General features: G+C 46.4%; 1 protein-coding gene across 12 annotated transcripts in view; it reads left to right on the forward strand.

Moving 5' to 3' along the window:
• WNK2 (WNK lysine deficient protein kinase 2) overlaps nt 1–13145 on the forward strand; it is a 121315-nt gene extending 108170 nt beyond the window's left edge. For 10 of the 12 annotated variants that reach the window (XM_075514592.1, XM_075514581.1, XM_075514588.1 and 7 more), the window contains one exon: nt 3854–6011. In XM_075514592.1, coding sequence (XP_075370707.1) covers nt 3854–4204 — 351 coding nt within the window. In that variant the 3' untranslated portion in view covers nt 4205–6011. Of the gene's footprint in view, nt 1–3853; nt 6012–11978 lie in introns of those variants that run through there. The other 2 variants (XM_075514590.1, XM_075514593.1) reach the window with 1 other exon arrangement.
• Nucleotides 13146–13452: the final 307 nt, after the last annotated feature.

The raw sequence follows: 13452 nt of genomic DNA on the forward strand, positions 1-13452 counted from the left end.
GGAAAGACTGGCAGCAAAAGGCAGGCATTTGGGGAAGCAGGAGCGAGAGGTGGCTCTTGCCCGGCGGGGACTGGTGCAAGCCCTCGGGCGGAGGTTTGTTCGCGCAGGGAGAGTTTGGCAAGTGCCGGCGAGGAGGCGGCGGCGCGAGCGGAGGCACGAAGGCAGCAGGCTGAGATGCCGCCATAGGTGCTCCTTCAGTAAGTGTATTGCTTCTAGAGAGGAGCCTAATTAAGATGCAGAGGGAAAGGGGCGGGGGGGAAATTTCACTTCCTTCCCATATAATATAGGATACATTTTAGAATGTCAACCCAGTCTCCCTTCCAAAAAAAAAAAAAACCAACCAAACCAACCAACCCAAAACACAAAACCCTTTTAAATATCTCTAGCAGATGGACTTTTTTATGTGGTGATGACAGAGGTAAATTTTGCAGTGTGTTTGTTAAATTCATTAAGTTTGAGACTGTGTCTACCTTATCAGCCTGCTTAAGGCCAGGTCAGCTGACTTTACTAGGCTCTAGACAGGCAGCCGAACAAACAGAAGTAAATGAATGTTGTAATATTAAAAATGAAGTAATGCCATCCATAGCTGGCTGCTGGTGTTGCACCGTCTAAACTTGCATTAGGAAGGGAAAGGACCGCTTCTGCTTTCCACTCCTGCAGGAGGGTTAGAGTATTTTAAACAAACCCCAAATACTTGTCCTACATGGCTGCAGGCTGTGGTTATAAAGGTCTTTTTTTTTTTTCAGTGATCTCTAAACATTGAGCTGGATACAGGAGTCTGATACTGTACCGCTTGTTCTCAATTCCCAAGGCAACTTCAGTATAAAAGAAACAATTTGCACCCATATTTGCCCTGCATCCACATTCAGGCTGTGGGTGGAATACCAAAGCCCAGGAGACGCGCTGGGAGCTGAAGCCTTGTCCCTGCTAGGATATAGCGTGCTGTAGTTGATGCACGTTTTGGAACCGACGGCTTGTGCCAGAACTGGCGCCTTTCGAACAAACTTGCAAAAATGGCAAGGTACTAGGTAAGAGGAGAGGTCAGCTGGGCAAGCAGGGAGCCGCCGATAACAAACGTGCCCTTTCAGCACAGAACTGGCCGGCTCAGGAGTGAGGGGACAACTTACGGGTTCGCAGCTTCACTTGTGAGCTTCGGCCCCCCAGCAGCCGTAGGGCTGGTGCTCAGGGGTGAAATGCCCTTAGCGCTGACAAGGCACCCGGCTGGGGCGTGCGTCTCGGGGGCTTCCTTCCGCGTACCTCCGTTGAAATACCAGCCGGATTGACTGAAATGCCGAGCTAGTTCTGTTTACAGCTCTGACTTTGACCCCAGTGTAGGTACACGCTTTGTTCATCACTGCGTGAACGTCCATCTGCTTCCCTTTGAATTTTATGAACAAAGTGACTTACAGTCTCATGACTTTCCTAGAGCTGGGAAATCCATAGCTCCTTGTGCTGTTTTGAGGACTCTTCTGGTGCACGTTGATTTTGATGTTTCTGTCGGCATCTACATGCAGGAAGAAATGGGTTGTTTCGGCCTCCATCAGTGTTGAGTCATCATAGCTGGTTGAAAGATGATGGTTAAAAAATGGCTTTGACCAAGAGACTGCTATCCAGGGAAAGACGCAAGAGCTAATCTCTTGTTGCCTCTTAAAGTGTGTGTTTTGCTCCCTTGAAGCATGCGACGAAGGTAGAGGAAGCAACCTTAAATCATTAACGTGCATTTGTCACGACGTTAACAGGTTTTAATAAGTCTGCGTAATGGTTGGGTTTGGAGCATGATGCAATCTCATTCCCGGTTGCACATATGTAGCCTTAAATACAGCTGCTGCTTTACTGAGTAATTTAGCTGGGAACGAAAAAGTCAAGAAGCATGAATTGGGTAGAGGTAGATTTCTCAGGATTTTAAAAGAACTGAAAATAAGCTTTTTCAAGTTAAAATTTTTAAATAGGACCACTTGCTAAAATGTCAGCTTACATTTTTAATGCCAGTGTGTAATCTACTGCTTGTATAAGAAATGATCTATTTTGGTTAGGTACGTTTACGGGCATCTGTTATCATCCACTCACAGTTGTCTAGTTTGGTGGAAACCGTCAATTTGAGGATGTTAAAACAAGGGTCTAATAATAGCTTAAAGAAGCCTTCAGGTCTTAAAAATATGTCCTCAGTTCCTCTGTTTATTGTTCTTTGGTTTCTGCTGTTAATTTTGGTGGATTTTTATACATTAATAATGTTAAACTCATTATACTGAAGCAGCTACTTCTCTTAGTTCAATGCTCACCATCAGATTCAGGTTTCAGATTAGAACTGGAGACGGTGAAGTGAAGAAGGGTATCGGGTGTTTCTGTATTTTTCTGAAATTTGCTTTGGAGCACAGGTTAATGCCCCAAAGCAGTAAATCCCAGGGTGACGTTGCCATTTTTAATTGTGAAGAGATACTAATATCAGAAACATAGAGGAAGCATTGCACACAGTCTTACAGATATTCATTTTTTTCCGCTGAAATTTCACCTTCATGCCAATTTTATTAATTTAATGTGAAATATCAAATCAATGGGAGATGCCCAGACTTAAATACTACCCTTTTTTTCTTATGCCACGAATAGCTGCTGGCTCGGTGGGGACCACGGCAGGGAGTTGTAAATTCTGTGGAATTCAAAACGTAATGAAACGCTGCAAACCCCATCCGCAGAGAGAGCAGGCAGCGCCTGGGATAACGATTGTTTCCGTGGCATTGCGCGTGGCGGAGCGCGTACTTTGGGAAGCGCCGCCATGCCCGTATGTAGGAAGGAGAGCTCTTTCTCTGTCCCTCGCATGCAAAAGCTGAATCATTGACGTGGATGTTAATAGAATTGTAGAAAAACAGCTGGAACAGGTTCCAGCGGCCCCGGAGCAGGAGCAGCTCCCACTGTGTCCTTGCTGGTTTCCCTCGCCTGGTCTCGGCCTCCGCCAGTGCTGGGTATGCAACCGCCGTGGAAAATCTCTTTGCGCTCTTCGCTGCCCTTACTTCAGTGGGGCCAAATGACCCAGCACAACCGGCGGTTCACAGAAACATGTGCTTAGAATTTTTAGAACCTGTTCTGGGGATAGCTGTAAGAATTTGGGGTTTTGTGAGATTTGTTTTGGGTTTTTTTGCGAGAGGGTGGGGTTTTTTTGGTTTTTTTTTTCAAGATTTGGGGTCTTTTGCAAGGTTGGGGTCCGTCCATCGTCCCCCCCCCAAGATTTGGGTTTGGGGCTTTTTTTTTTTTCTTCAAGATTTGGGTTTGCGGGTTTTGTTGGGGTGTTTTTTGTTTTTTTTGTTTTGTTTTAGTTTTTTTTTTTCAAGGTTTGGGGGGTTTTTTGCAAGATTTGGGGTTTTTTAATGATCTGGTTTAATTTTGCATTTAGTTTAATTTATTTACTTTTATGTGCAAGACCAAGCATAAAAGATACTCGGGTTACTTTGGACATTCGAGGGTTTTCATGGCTTTTTGTGTGGCGTTCAGTTCTCACCTGTTCAGCGATGCTTCCTGCCTCCTTAAACAGTAAGATTATATTCAGACAGCGTTCCCTTCCTCCTCGTATCAACCTTTGCTATTAATTTCCAATCTTTTTGTCTTAAAAATAAAACAAACCCACAAAAGAAAAACCCACCCCCCAAGCTCCGAGGACGCCGTGCCGCCCCTCTGCTCCCCCCGGGCCGACACCCCCCTCGCCGGTGCCCAGCCCCGGGCAGGGACGCTGCCGGCGGGGCCGCGGGGGCCGCTCGCCGCCGTCCCGGCACGGACGCGCGTGTCTCGGCCCGCCAGCGCTGCCTGGGGCAGGCGGGGAAAGAGGAGCTTAATAGCGACGCTTTTTCTATTTTTCTTTCTGTAGGTTAATTCGGTAAGAACGGGATTGGGGAAAAAGTGCGTTGTTCCAGCGTCTTGCCCCGTGCCCGCTGCATTAGCTCCCGGAGCTTCGCCGTCCCTGCCAGTGCCTATGCCAGGGCCTGCCCTCCCTGGCACAGTGACACCTTATGTGATGCCTCTTGCTCAGTACGGAGGAGTTTTCCCTACACCCGTTTATGGAGTGCAGTGGTCGGGGCCGGCCGCGCGGCCCGGGATTGTCGGAGGTGCGAGCATTGCGCGGTTCTCGCCTCTCGGCAAAACCTGCTTGCAGATGTACCCGGTGCCGCTGCAGCGACCCGCTGCCGAGCCGCCTGGCCCGCGCCTGCGAATGACGTAGCTCGGTTGCCTTGCCATAGGTAACGGCGATTTCGGCGTTGTCGCGTGGAGTGTTTGATCTGTAGATGCCATACGTGTTGGACGAGGCGGGGGTCCGGGTCAGGCCCGCTAGCATACACAGCCATACACTGCATCCAGCAATCACTGTGAAATGGTTCCACACAAGATGGTTTGTTTGTTCTGGCAATATTTGCTTATATTTCATCGCTGAAGACACTTTATTCTGTTGTGTTCTGATGTTTTACACTTGCGATCCTTAAAGTCGATGTACTTGAATTGATGACTAGAAAATTGTACTAACCCCTGCAGGAGTACAGTGCCTTGAATTTCAGCTTTTCAGTTCCAGCTGGAAAGAGATGTAAAATTATTTGAAAGGTGTATTTTCTTTACAATCTGCTTGTGAGTTGAAGTTCTTTTTATTTGCGAAGATATTGAAGGTTTACAGTCGACATTCTTCATCGGTTTCATTCTGCTGTAAATGCTTTTATTTTAATTCATGGGTTGAATTTTTGTTTCTGAAGCTTTAAAAAAAAAAAAAAAAAGTGAGGTGTATTTGAGATGCCGATCAAAAAATTGTGTTTGTACAAGGAGTAGTGAAGTGCACATTTTAAAATGGGAGCATTTACAGAGTGATCCAAGTGAGCCGTATATAAGGACAGGTAATAGCTTCAGGCAGTGCAATTCATTCTCTTCCCCAGTCTTTGGTGAAGCTGTTGCAGACAGCAGCTTCTTTGCGAACAGGCAGGCAAATGCTGTTTCTTCTGGATCAGCAGCAAATTGGATTACATTTTCTTTCCCCTACTGGGCTTTTATAATTTAAATTACAAATTCATGCATGTTTCACAAGTGAAAAAATCTAACTGAAATCTTGATTGTAGGAGAACACGTCTCCGGGTTACTGTCAGAACCGTGTAAGTACAGCGCTTGTGTGGATTCTGCCTTGGGTTCACCCACCGAGGTTAAGAATGGTGTGTTGCCACTGACGTGCTAGCAGTCTTCATGCTAAAACAGAATAAAAATGTGAAGCTATTCTTTTTCATATCTGATACTTCAGTTTTGGAGTCTCACCACCTTTTGTTTGAAAATTATTTTTTATTTTTTTTTTAGTTTTGATTAAGTTTGCGCTCTAGGTGGCGTGGACACCTCTCTCCTGTTTGAAAGTTGCTTTTTGCCCTTTTTACTGTGCATACGGTCTCCATCTGCACCTCTCGGTCTAAAGGCACAAGATAACCACTAGAAGTGATTTGCTGACGGTAAGTCTCTTTTCACCAGAAAGCGCTAAGGGAGAGCGTTCCAGGCGCAGGTCACGACCCGTGCAGCCACGTCTGAAGGCACGTTGCTCTGTATCTCTACTGCGATGGCATTTTCTACTGTCTGCTGAAGGGCAGAGATGTCTTGTGCTGCCAAGCTGTGAATTGTATAGTTCTATTGTACTTTGAGCATTATATCTGTCTAAATTATTTTATTTGTACCCTTTGAATATCTTATTCCATCAATTCAGTTAGAATTGAATTTTATAGACAATTATGCAGAGTCTTCTGCCTGGGCAAAATACTTACTGTAGTAAGAGATTTCTGTTCTCTGTAACATGTATCTTTAATTTGTTTGGGTTTTTTAGATTCATGTCTGTATGCTTCATGAGCAAACATGGAAAATATGTTCTCACACAAGTTTTCCTTCGGCTTGCACTGAATCTTACAGTTTATGTCGCTATTGCCTGTTGTATAGTCCATCCCTTGTATACTGACAAAGTCAGTGGCACTAAAAACCCCGAGAAATTGTATAGATTAAAACGAAGAAAAATAAACATTTTGTGCTTGAAAATTGTGTGAAAAACCCGGTGTTTTTCTAAAATGTAGAATTGTGTCCATTCCCAGCTGTTCCGGGTAACTCCGCGTTTGTTTTCCAGACTCTTATCCCTTGACTTGTGTAGAAGGAGCAGATGTGGTGCCCCGCTGCTGCTCGGGCTCTGCCCATAACTGGCACGTCCCACCTCTGGGCAGCTGTAGAACTGAAACGGTGCTCCAGAACCTGTGTAGTGCCACCTTGCAGATTGCGTTGCTTGAAATCCCCTGCCCGCTGCAGTGTTCCCGGTGTTGCGCTGCTGCAAAGCAGACCAGACTGGAGCATTAAAGGGGTTCTTTTAAGCAGATGGTATCTTCAGTATTGCTGGTGGTACACGAGGACGCTAGAGTTTGGTAGGTGGTGAAAGAGGCACGTGGACTCTGTCTCTCCTACACGCAAAAGTGCTAGGCACGCCCTTTTAACTTGGCCCTGGCATCATTTAAATGTGAGGAAGCGAAGATATGAAATTCCGCCCCCGTGCCAGCCCCCTCTTGGCGGTCGCCATCGTTGGTGTAGGCTGCAGGAGAACTTAGGACAGGACGTGCAGGAAGAGGTTTGATACTCCTGCTTCTGTGTTCCTGCATCTGGCCCGTGCGGCTTTGCTGTATGTGCTGCGTGCGTTTGAAAGCCTGCGACGGGTGCTGCAGCTCGCTGGAAGTCCTCCTCTCCCGGGCTGGCGGCTGTTGCATGTGCTGCGTGCCCGAGCAGAGCCAGCGACGGCTGGGGGGCGGGCAGCCTGTGTGACCGAGGCTTAAATGCAGCTTCCAAATTTCTAGTGGGTGTGTTCCTAACTATTGCATCTTTAGCTGGTATTGGGGCCAAATAATGGCTCAGAGGGTGGTGTTTGCATTTCGGTATTCATGGCTTTAATTTTCTGATGGGCGTCTTGGCTGCAATTCTTCTGACCGTTAACTCCGAGCTATGTTTTGTTACCCTCCATCGTGCCGATCATGTCAAAGGGTGCTTTGAGCCTCACTGGCAATTAAGCAAATGAGATGAGATGAAATAAACGGGACAACTTCTTCAGCAAAAGGTGAGCAAAGGAGCGAGAGGGACCTGAGAGGTCCATGCTGCACCATCGGAGGTGGCGTGTCTGTACCCAGAAAGACATTCCCTTGCAGATCCCAGAACTGCAGTAATTTTATCGCTGACTCTGAATATTGCTTTGACGTGCAGCAACCAGGGGTCAAACCCGCTGGGTAGAATTCCTCACCTCGCCGGTTGCAGGCCTGCAGCCGTGTCCCGTAGCTCTGCCACCTCCTGACGTTCCCAGCGCTGCTCTGCAAGGCCGCGTGTGAAGTCAGTACGGATCCTCAGCTTTAAATACGAGGTTTCGATGGGGGAGTTCGCAGATCCCCCAGTTTTCAATCTTTTAGAAGTTACAGAAACTTAATACAAATACTGAAAGAATGTTTTAAACTGCCAAGTCATGCACCCAGTAGTTTGGAAATGCCAAATTAAGTTTGCCCATATGCCATTAATTGGGCTTTCTGATTGCCGTACATCATGATGGAGTACCTAAATGCCTAATCGCATCCCGTTTTCCCACCGCATCCCCGGCTTGCTTGGGGAGGAGAGCTGCTGCCGCCGGCGCTGCTTGTCTGCCGCAAAGTGGGGATGCAAAGTGGGGAGTGGGAGACGGCAGGGAGACGCGTTTGGCTGGTTTAAGGCTCTTCTGCAAATCCTCATTCAACCTCCCTGACACAGATTTCATTCAAAAGAATAATAGAAAATCGTCCTTTGCGGTTTCTTTGCATGTTTAACTCTGGTCTTCATTCCACAACTTTAAAGAGGAAATATTACTTAACTTATTACTTTACGCCTATCTCCAAAGTGCTCCTTTTTTGCTGTCTACTGTATAACTTCTTTACTTTTCTCTGAAATATTTGACATTGGCTGGTATCAAAGACAAGATGAGGGATTTAATGGGCCAAATGTGGCGGTCTGTTTGCTCCTACAGAGATGCGCACGTTTGGGAACAGGGCGCTCTCGTGCTGAACGGCAGTATTTCTGAAATGAACTTCTTAATCAAGTTGCAGGTTTTGCCATTTGGTATTTGTGGAAGGAAATCCCTAATACTTTTGAATCAGTCATTAGTTTAACTTGGCTTTGTCAATAGTTGCTCTTTCCCTTCAAGCTTTTTTTTTGTGTGGTTCCAGTGCACTATTTTCAATTCCGAGAACATTCAGAATTTTTCCAGACAAGCCCCGTGGACTTAGTGCTTGGTGGGTCCGTGTTGGTATTGTTCAGTTAGCACATGTTTGAGTAGGAAGAACATCTGTCCTCCTGCCTTCTTTGGAACTTGGCTTTGGAGAGTTGTAATCAAAAGTCTCCCTTCTGAAACGCTTTGACCTCAGCATTGCTTTCCCTGTTCTTCCGCAATTAAGCAAAGGATTCAAGTCTTTTTCAGCAAGTCTGATGTCTCGGATGTTAGCTAATACGGCAAAAACCTTGCTGTATTTGTAGTTTTCTGCTGTAGTTTTCTGCCTTGCTGTCAACTAGCCCCCACCTGGGTTTTCAATAGATGCTGTTGAAAGTTGTCGGCTTAGAGACAGAAATCACAAATGAAATAGTTCATGACTATGTTTAATACCTTAGTAAGGTCTCCTTCGTTCTCCGGTTCCTCGTCTGCCCTTCTCAGTCCCTGATTTCTGGTGAGGTTTGTGGAGAAGGACAGCAGTGCCGGAGAGGTGTACGGTTGCTGAACGTGGGCAAGGTCTCTGCGGAGTATACGAGCAGGGAGTTCATGCGCTCTTCCTTGTCGCAGCTGGATGAATATCTTGCTATGGGATTGAATTCATAAAACAGCAAAACCATGATTGCGTGGAATTTCTTGTTATGGTTGCTTATTATTGACTGGATCCATGAGGAGCATTCCTTCGATTTGTGGTGTTGGGCTGCGGTTGGCTGGCGCTTAGGCAGGCCATCCTTCAGTGGAGTATCTGGGGAAGCTGCCTGGTGTGCTGATCCTTGTGGTGTTTCTGCTGAAGGAACCTGGTAAATACAATTATTTTCCTGTCTATGTACTCCTGAAATGAACAGTCGATCAGATGGGAATTGCGTTGACTTACACGTCGGTGACTTTTGATTGGGGCAATGCTTGCTTTTTCGGCGAGGTCTGTTTGTGGAGCCGTCCCTGCAGATGCAGCAGGAAGGTGATGTTCCAGCCCTGACCCTGCTGGTTCTTTTATTAATGCAGAAAAGCTCCAGAAGTGCAACATAAGGAAATGGATTTTTAGGAGCTGTCAGGTTACAAATTCTGCATTATGAAAGAATTTGTTGCTCAGAGGGATTCGGATGTACTGTGATGCTGACGTTAGCTGTGTCGGTAAATAGATTACTTGTAACTGATTCACCTGAAAGTCAAGCTTGTACCAAGAGGCAGCAACTTCTGTAAATTGTGGTCCTTTCTGCTTTTTTTCTCAGAGTGATAGTTGTAGCGTACTATGGAGATTGCTGCTATATACCCTTGGATCTATATTTGACTATAGAACTTCTCCCTTGAAATAACTTTCACATGAAGAGTTTAGAGGCTGCGTAATTCAAGCTTTCAGCCTTACGTGCAAAGCCTCATTAAGCTTTAGATTTTGCTTGATAAGTGTGGAGAAGCTATGCATAGAAGACGACCTACTATTTTGATAAAGTATCTGTTATAACAGTGAAATTCTTGTGACAAGTTCTTGGTTTTTCAAAGTCTGGTGAGCAAGGGAAGCTTGGATTAATTTCTTTTGATGTAGTGCCACCGGATGGATTTATGGCGTATATTTAGTGTGTTATATTTGCACATTAACAAGGCAGAAGGAAAAATTTAGGATTTTTAATTTTTTTTTTCCCTTGGAAAGGAGCAGATCCCCATACTTTGCCTTTCGTTATTGAGGCACCACTGAGTGCAGCTACGGCATCATTGCTCTCAAGCAGCTTCAAGTGATAGGACGGGCACGGTGAGAGCCTCTTGAGCCACTCTTCTGGGGACTTTTTTGTCTATCGTAGTTTTTCTGAGATATTCAGGGCTTTGACACATTGTAAAAACCTAGGAAATTTAAGAAGAAATAACCAGCTGCCAGTCCTTCCCAGACAGATGTTCTTTAGGTCTGACATAAAATACCCCAGAAAAGTATTTACTCATGTGGTGGTGTTTTTTTAATTATTTTGCAAATGAGGTAAAAACTTCCTCACCATTCCGGTTTTGTTTATCAGGCTAGATAGACTATCTCTAATATTGTTCTCAGTGTTAGTCAGCAGCTAGAAGATGTGCAATCACTGCCTTTTTCCTGTAGTTCTCCCCAAGTTTCTCTCCTGAGAAAATTTTGGAAACTCCCGAGTTTCTCTCCCGAGAAAATTTTGAGTATAACCGAGTTCACCGATCTCTTCAGTGCTGTTGCCCTTTCAGTCTTTGATTGGAAGTTCAGATGGACTTCAGAATAAGGCGGCAAGAGGCTGTCTTTGGGACGTGGGCTAAGCATCTGCGAGGGTTTGTATGAAGAGCCGGGCACCTGGAGAGCGTGCTCTGGTTTTTGGCTTTATGGCTGACCTGTGGCGTAACCAGGAGTCAGGCCCGCTGCTCTCCTAAGGCTTTCCCCCCTTACCTGGAGATAGTTAATTTTGTCTTATTTTGTTTTCCTGGATGAACTTCTGTGCTAAATGCTGGGTATCGATAGCGAGCAGATGTTGAGAATGGTGGTGGATTCAGGTGCATCTGCAGAACTGATGTTGATCAGAAGCTCGGGGAGAAGTTACGATCAAGACATGATTTTACATCCTTTAAAAGCGATTCTTCCTACGAGCAGGCAGAGCAAGAAATACGGGAGGGAGAAAACTGGGACCGCGTTTAATAAAAGCAAAGCCTAACAGGTGGAGACCCACCAGGAGCTATGCCACACACAGACGACGTCTGTTTGCACAGCGCACTTTTCCCCGATGTCCCTTGCCCTCCCTGCTGTTCTAAAAGACTCGCTGCATTTTTTCTGAAAGCCTCTAGCAAACCGTATGCTATATAAAACCCACATACGCTCGCAGATCCAGTAACAGCGTGCATGTTTCCATGCCATAGGGTGAAGGGCTTCGGTGCGTGTCACTGAGCGCGTCACCCGCACGGCCGACGCGTACCGGTGGGGCGCGTACCGTGGGGTGCGGGGAACGCGTGGTGGCACCCTGTGTTGCTGCCGCTTCAGCCTTGCGCTGTGCTCTCAGCGCCCTCGTTGCGTGTTATTCTGGTACTGTCGTTTCAAGCCCTCGGCATCCCTGTACCCTTTCGTGTCCGGCCGGCCATCTCGCCCTGCGGTCTGCGAAGGCTGGCGGAGGCTGACGGATCCCATCCCTGCCTTGCGTTCTGCTGGCATGGAGCATGGCGTCTCTGCTTCCCAGGTGGGAGGAGGATCCTAGGCTTGGCTCCATTTCCATCGGACGAGGGAGGCGAGCTTGGGCCGTGCTGCCGAGCCTGCAGGCGCAGGAGAGCTGGTGCCCGCGACTTGCCCGGCAGCCCCGCCGTCCCTGCAGCAGCCTCCTGCAGCAGCTGCCCGCTGGCACGCAGCGCCGCGTCCCTCTCCCCTCTTTACTCAGCAACAGAGTCCCGTAAACCGAGACGAACGCTGGGCGTCCTCGCTGGCGCTCTCTCTCTCTGCCTCCTAGGAGACTAGCTCTTCCCCCGCAGGAGCTGGGACTCTGGTCGGAGTGACTCCGCAAGGTGCTTGGGTTCTGCCACCAACATCAATGTGTTTGTGCTTCTAAGCTTTCAGTACGACACGGGTGATGTGTTAACGGAGGATTTCGGTTTGTGTTTCCCTGCAGTACCCAAAACGCGCGCAGTGGCTGGCACGCTCTGGCAGAAGCATCTTCCGCGCGCTCCGGGTCCGTGATCTCATGCGGCCCTTCTGGGTTTTGTTTGGGTTTTCCTATATGTGAAATCCATATATGGATATTTTTTTTTTTAGATTCTGAAAATGAGATCGCCAGCGAGTGACACGTGGCCCCCTCAGCTACGGTGCCAAGCGCGAGGCCCCGCCGCGGCTAAGGAGGTGGAAGAGGAAGATGGGAAGTGATTTATCATGTGTGAGAAATTCTGTGCCGTTCTGGTCCATTCAACACAATTTTGTAACTTCTTTCTAATCATTTTTTTATTTATAGTTGGAAATACAAAAATGTTATGCAAAAAAATAAAGGAGAATTATTTTGGGGGAAAAGGATTTTGTTCCAAATTGTTCCCTTTTGTTGTGAGCCAGGTTCCCGTGAGCAGCGGCTGGAGAAGAGGGAGGAGGAGGCGGCGCTCCTTCAAATACTTTTTGTTTCAAACACCTGATTGTAATTTAAGTAATTTTCCAAAAGATAAGCTAGGCACATGTATTCAGATTCTAGTACAAGGAAGATAAGTTCCAATTCCATTTAAATTTCTCACAGTTCTTTTGTAAAGATAATACTCTATTTTAAATCTGCTTAAATCAAGTAAAGAAGCCTACAGAGACTTCACTGGAGAGTAAGTTTGTACTTGTCACTTCCCTTTTTACCTCTTTCTTTCTCTTATAGACTGGCCGCGTCTTCTTGCCAGAGTTAAATACAGTTCTCCAGTCACTTCTAATTTTAAATGCAAGACTAAAATCCTTCTACAGACGAGTCGGTAATTGGAGCAATTTTTAAAAGACTTTAAAGTGCCTTCAACAAGCAAAAATTATGTAGTGGGAGATTTCTTTTTCTTGATTCACTGATGATGGGTTTCAGCTGTCTCCTGGGTTTGAGGTACAAAGTAGTTTGTAGCAATAATCTCATGAGTAATCATTTATTATAAAGGACTGCTCAACTTGTTTTTTAGAAAGATGGGTTTTAGCACTGTTCCTAAGGACGGGGAAAGGGTGCTGCTCTTGCTGTTACGTTTGGGCCCCAAACTCTTCCGCCCCTCTGCTGCTGTGCTATGCACCCAAGGACCTCAGTTGCTTCCCCCTTAGACAGTTCCAGACTCCGATGCTCTGACCTTTTCACTCTCTTGTTTTTGATACCAGAGAAATAGGAATTTCTTTTTGCCCATGAGCCTTTCAGTGCCATCCTTTCTCACAGCTGGAGCCTGGCGTATTGTTTCATTGTGATCTGCCATGTCTGTCTCTTCCAAATCTCGGTTCTAAATAATAAATCTTATTTTGATGCTGTTGTTCCCTATTTCCTTTCCACCTCAGCTTCTCTTGCCCGTCAGCGAGGGTGATGAGAGTGCAGGTGGATTTAGACATATTGCTGAAGCTCAAGAGCAAAGAACCATTCAAACACTTTGTAAATTCAGAGTTTTGAAGCCCCAGGCCCAAAATATATATATATATTTGTGTTAACTTTGTGCTTCTCTGGGGTGCCTCCTGTCCTGTCCCCGTCTAAGGAAACGGGACTGATCTCCCATATGAGAGTAGGGGCTAGACAAGTGGTAAAGGC

This window comes from Mycteria americana, chromosome 11 (genome assembly GCF_035582795.1).
Source record: "Mycteria americana isolate JAX WOST 10 ecotype Jacksonville Zoo and Gardens chromosome 11, USCA_MyAme_1.0, whole genome shotgun sequence".
Classification (NCBI taxonomy): domain Eukaryota; kingdom Metazoa; phylum Chordata; class Aves; order Ciconiiformes; family Ciconiidae; genus Mycteria; species Mycteria americana.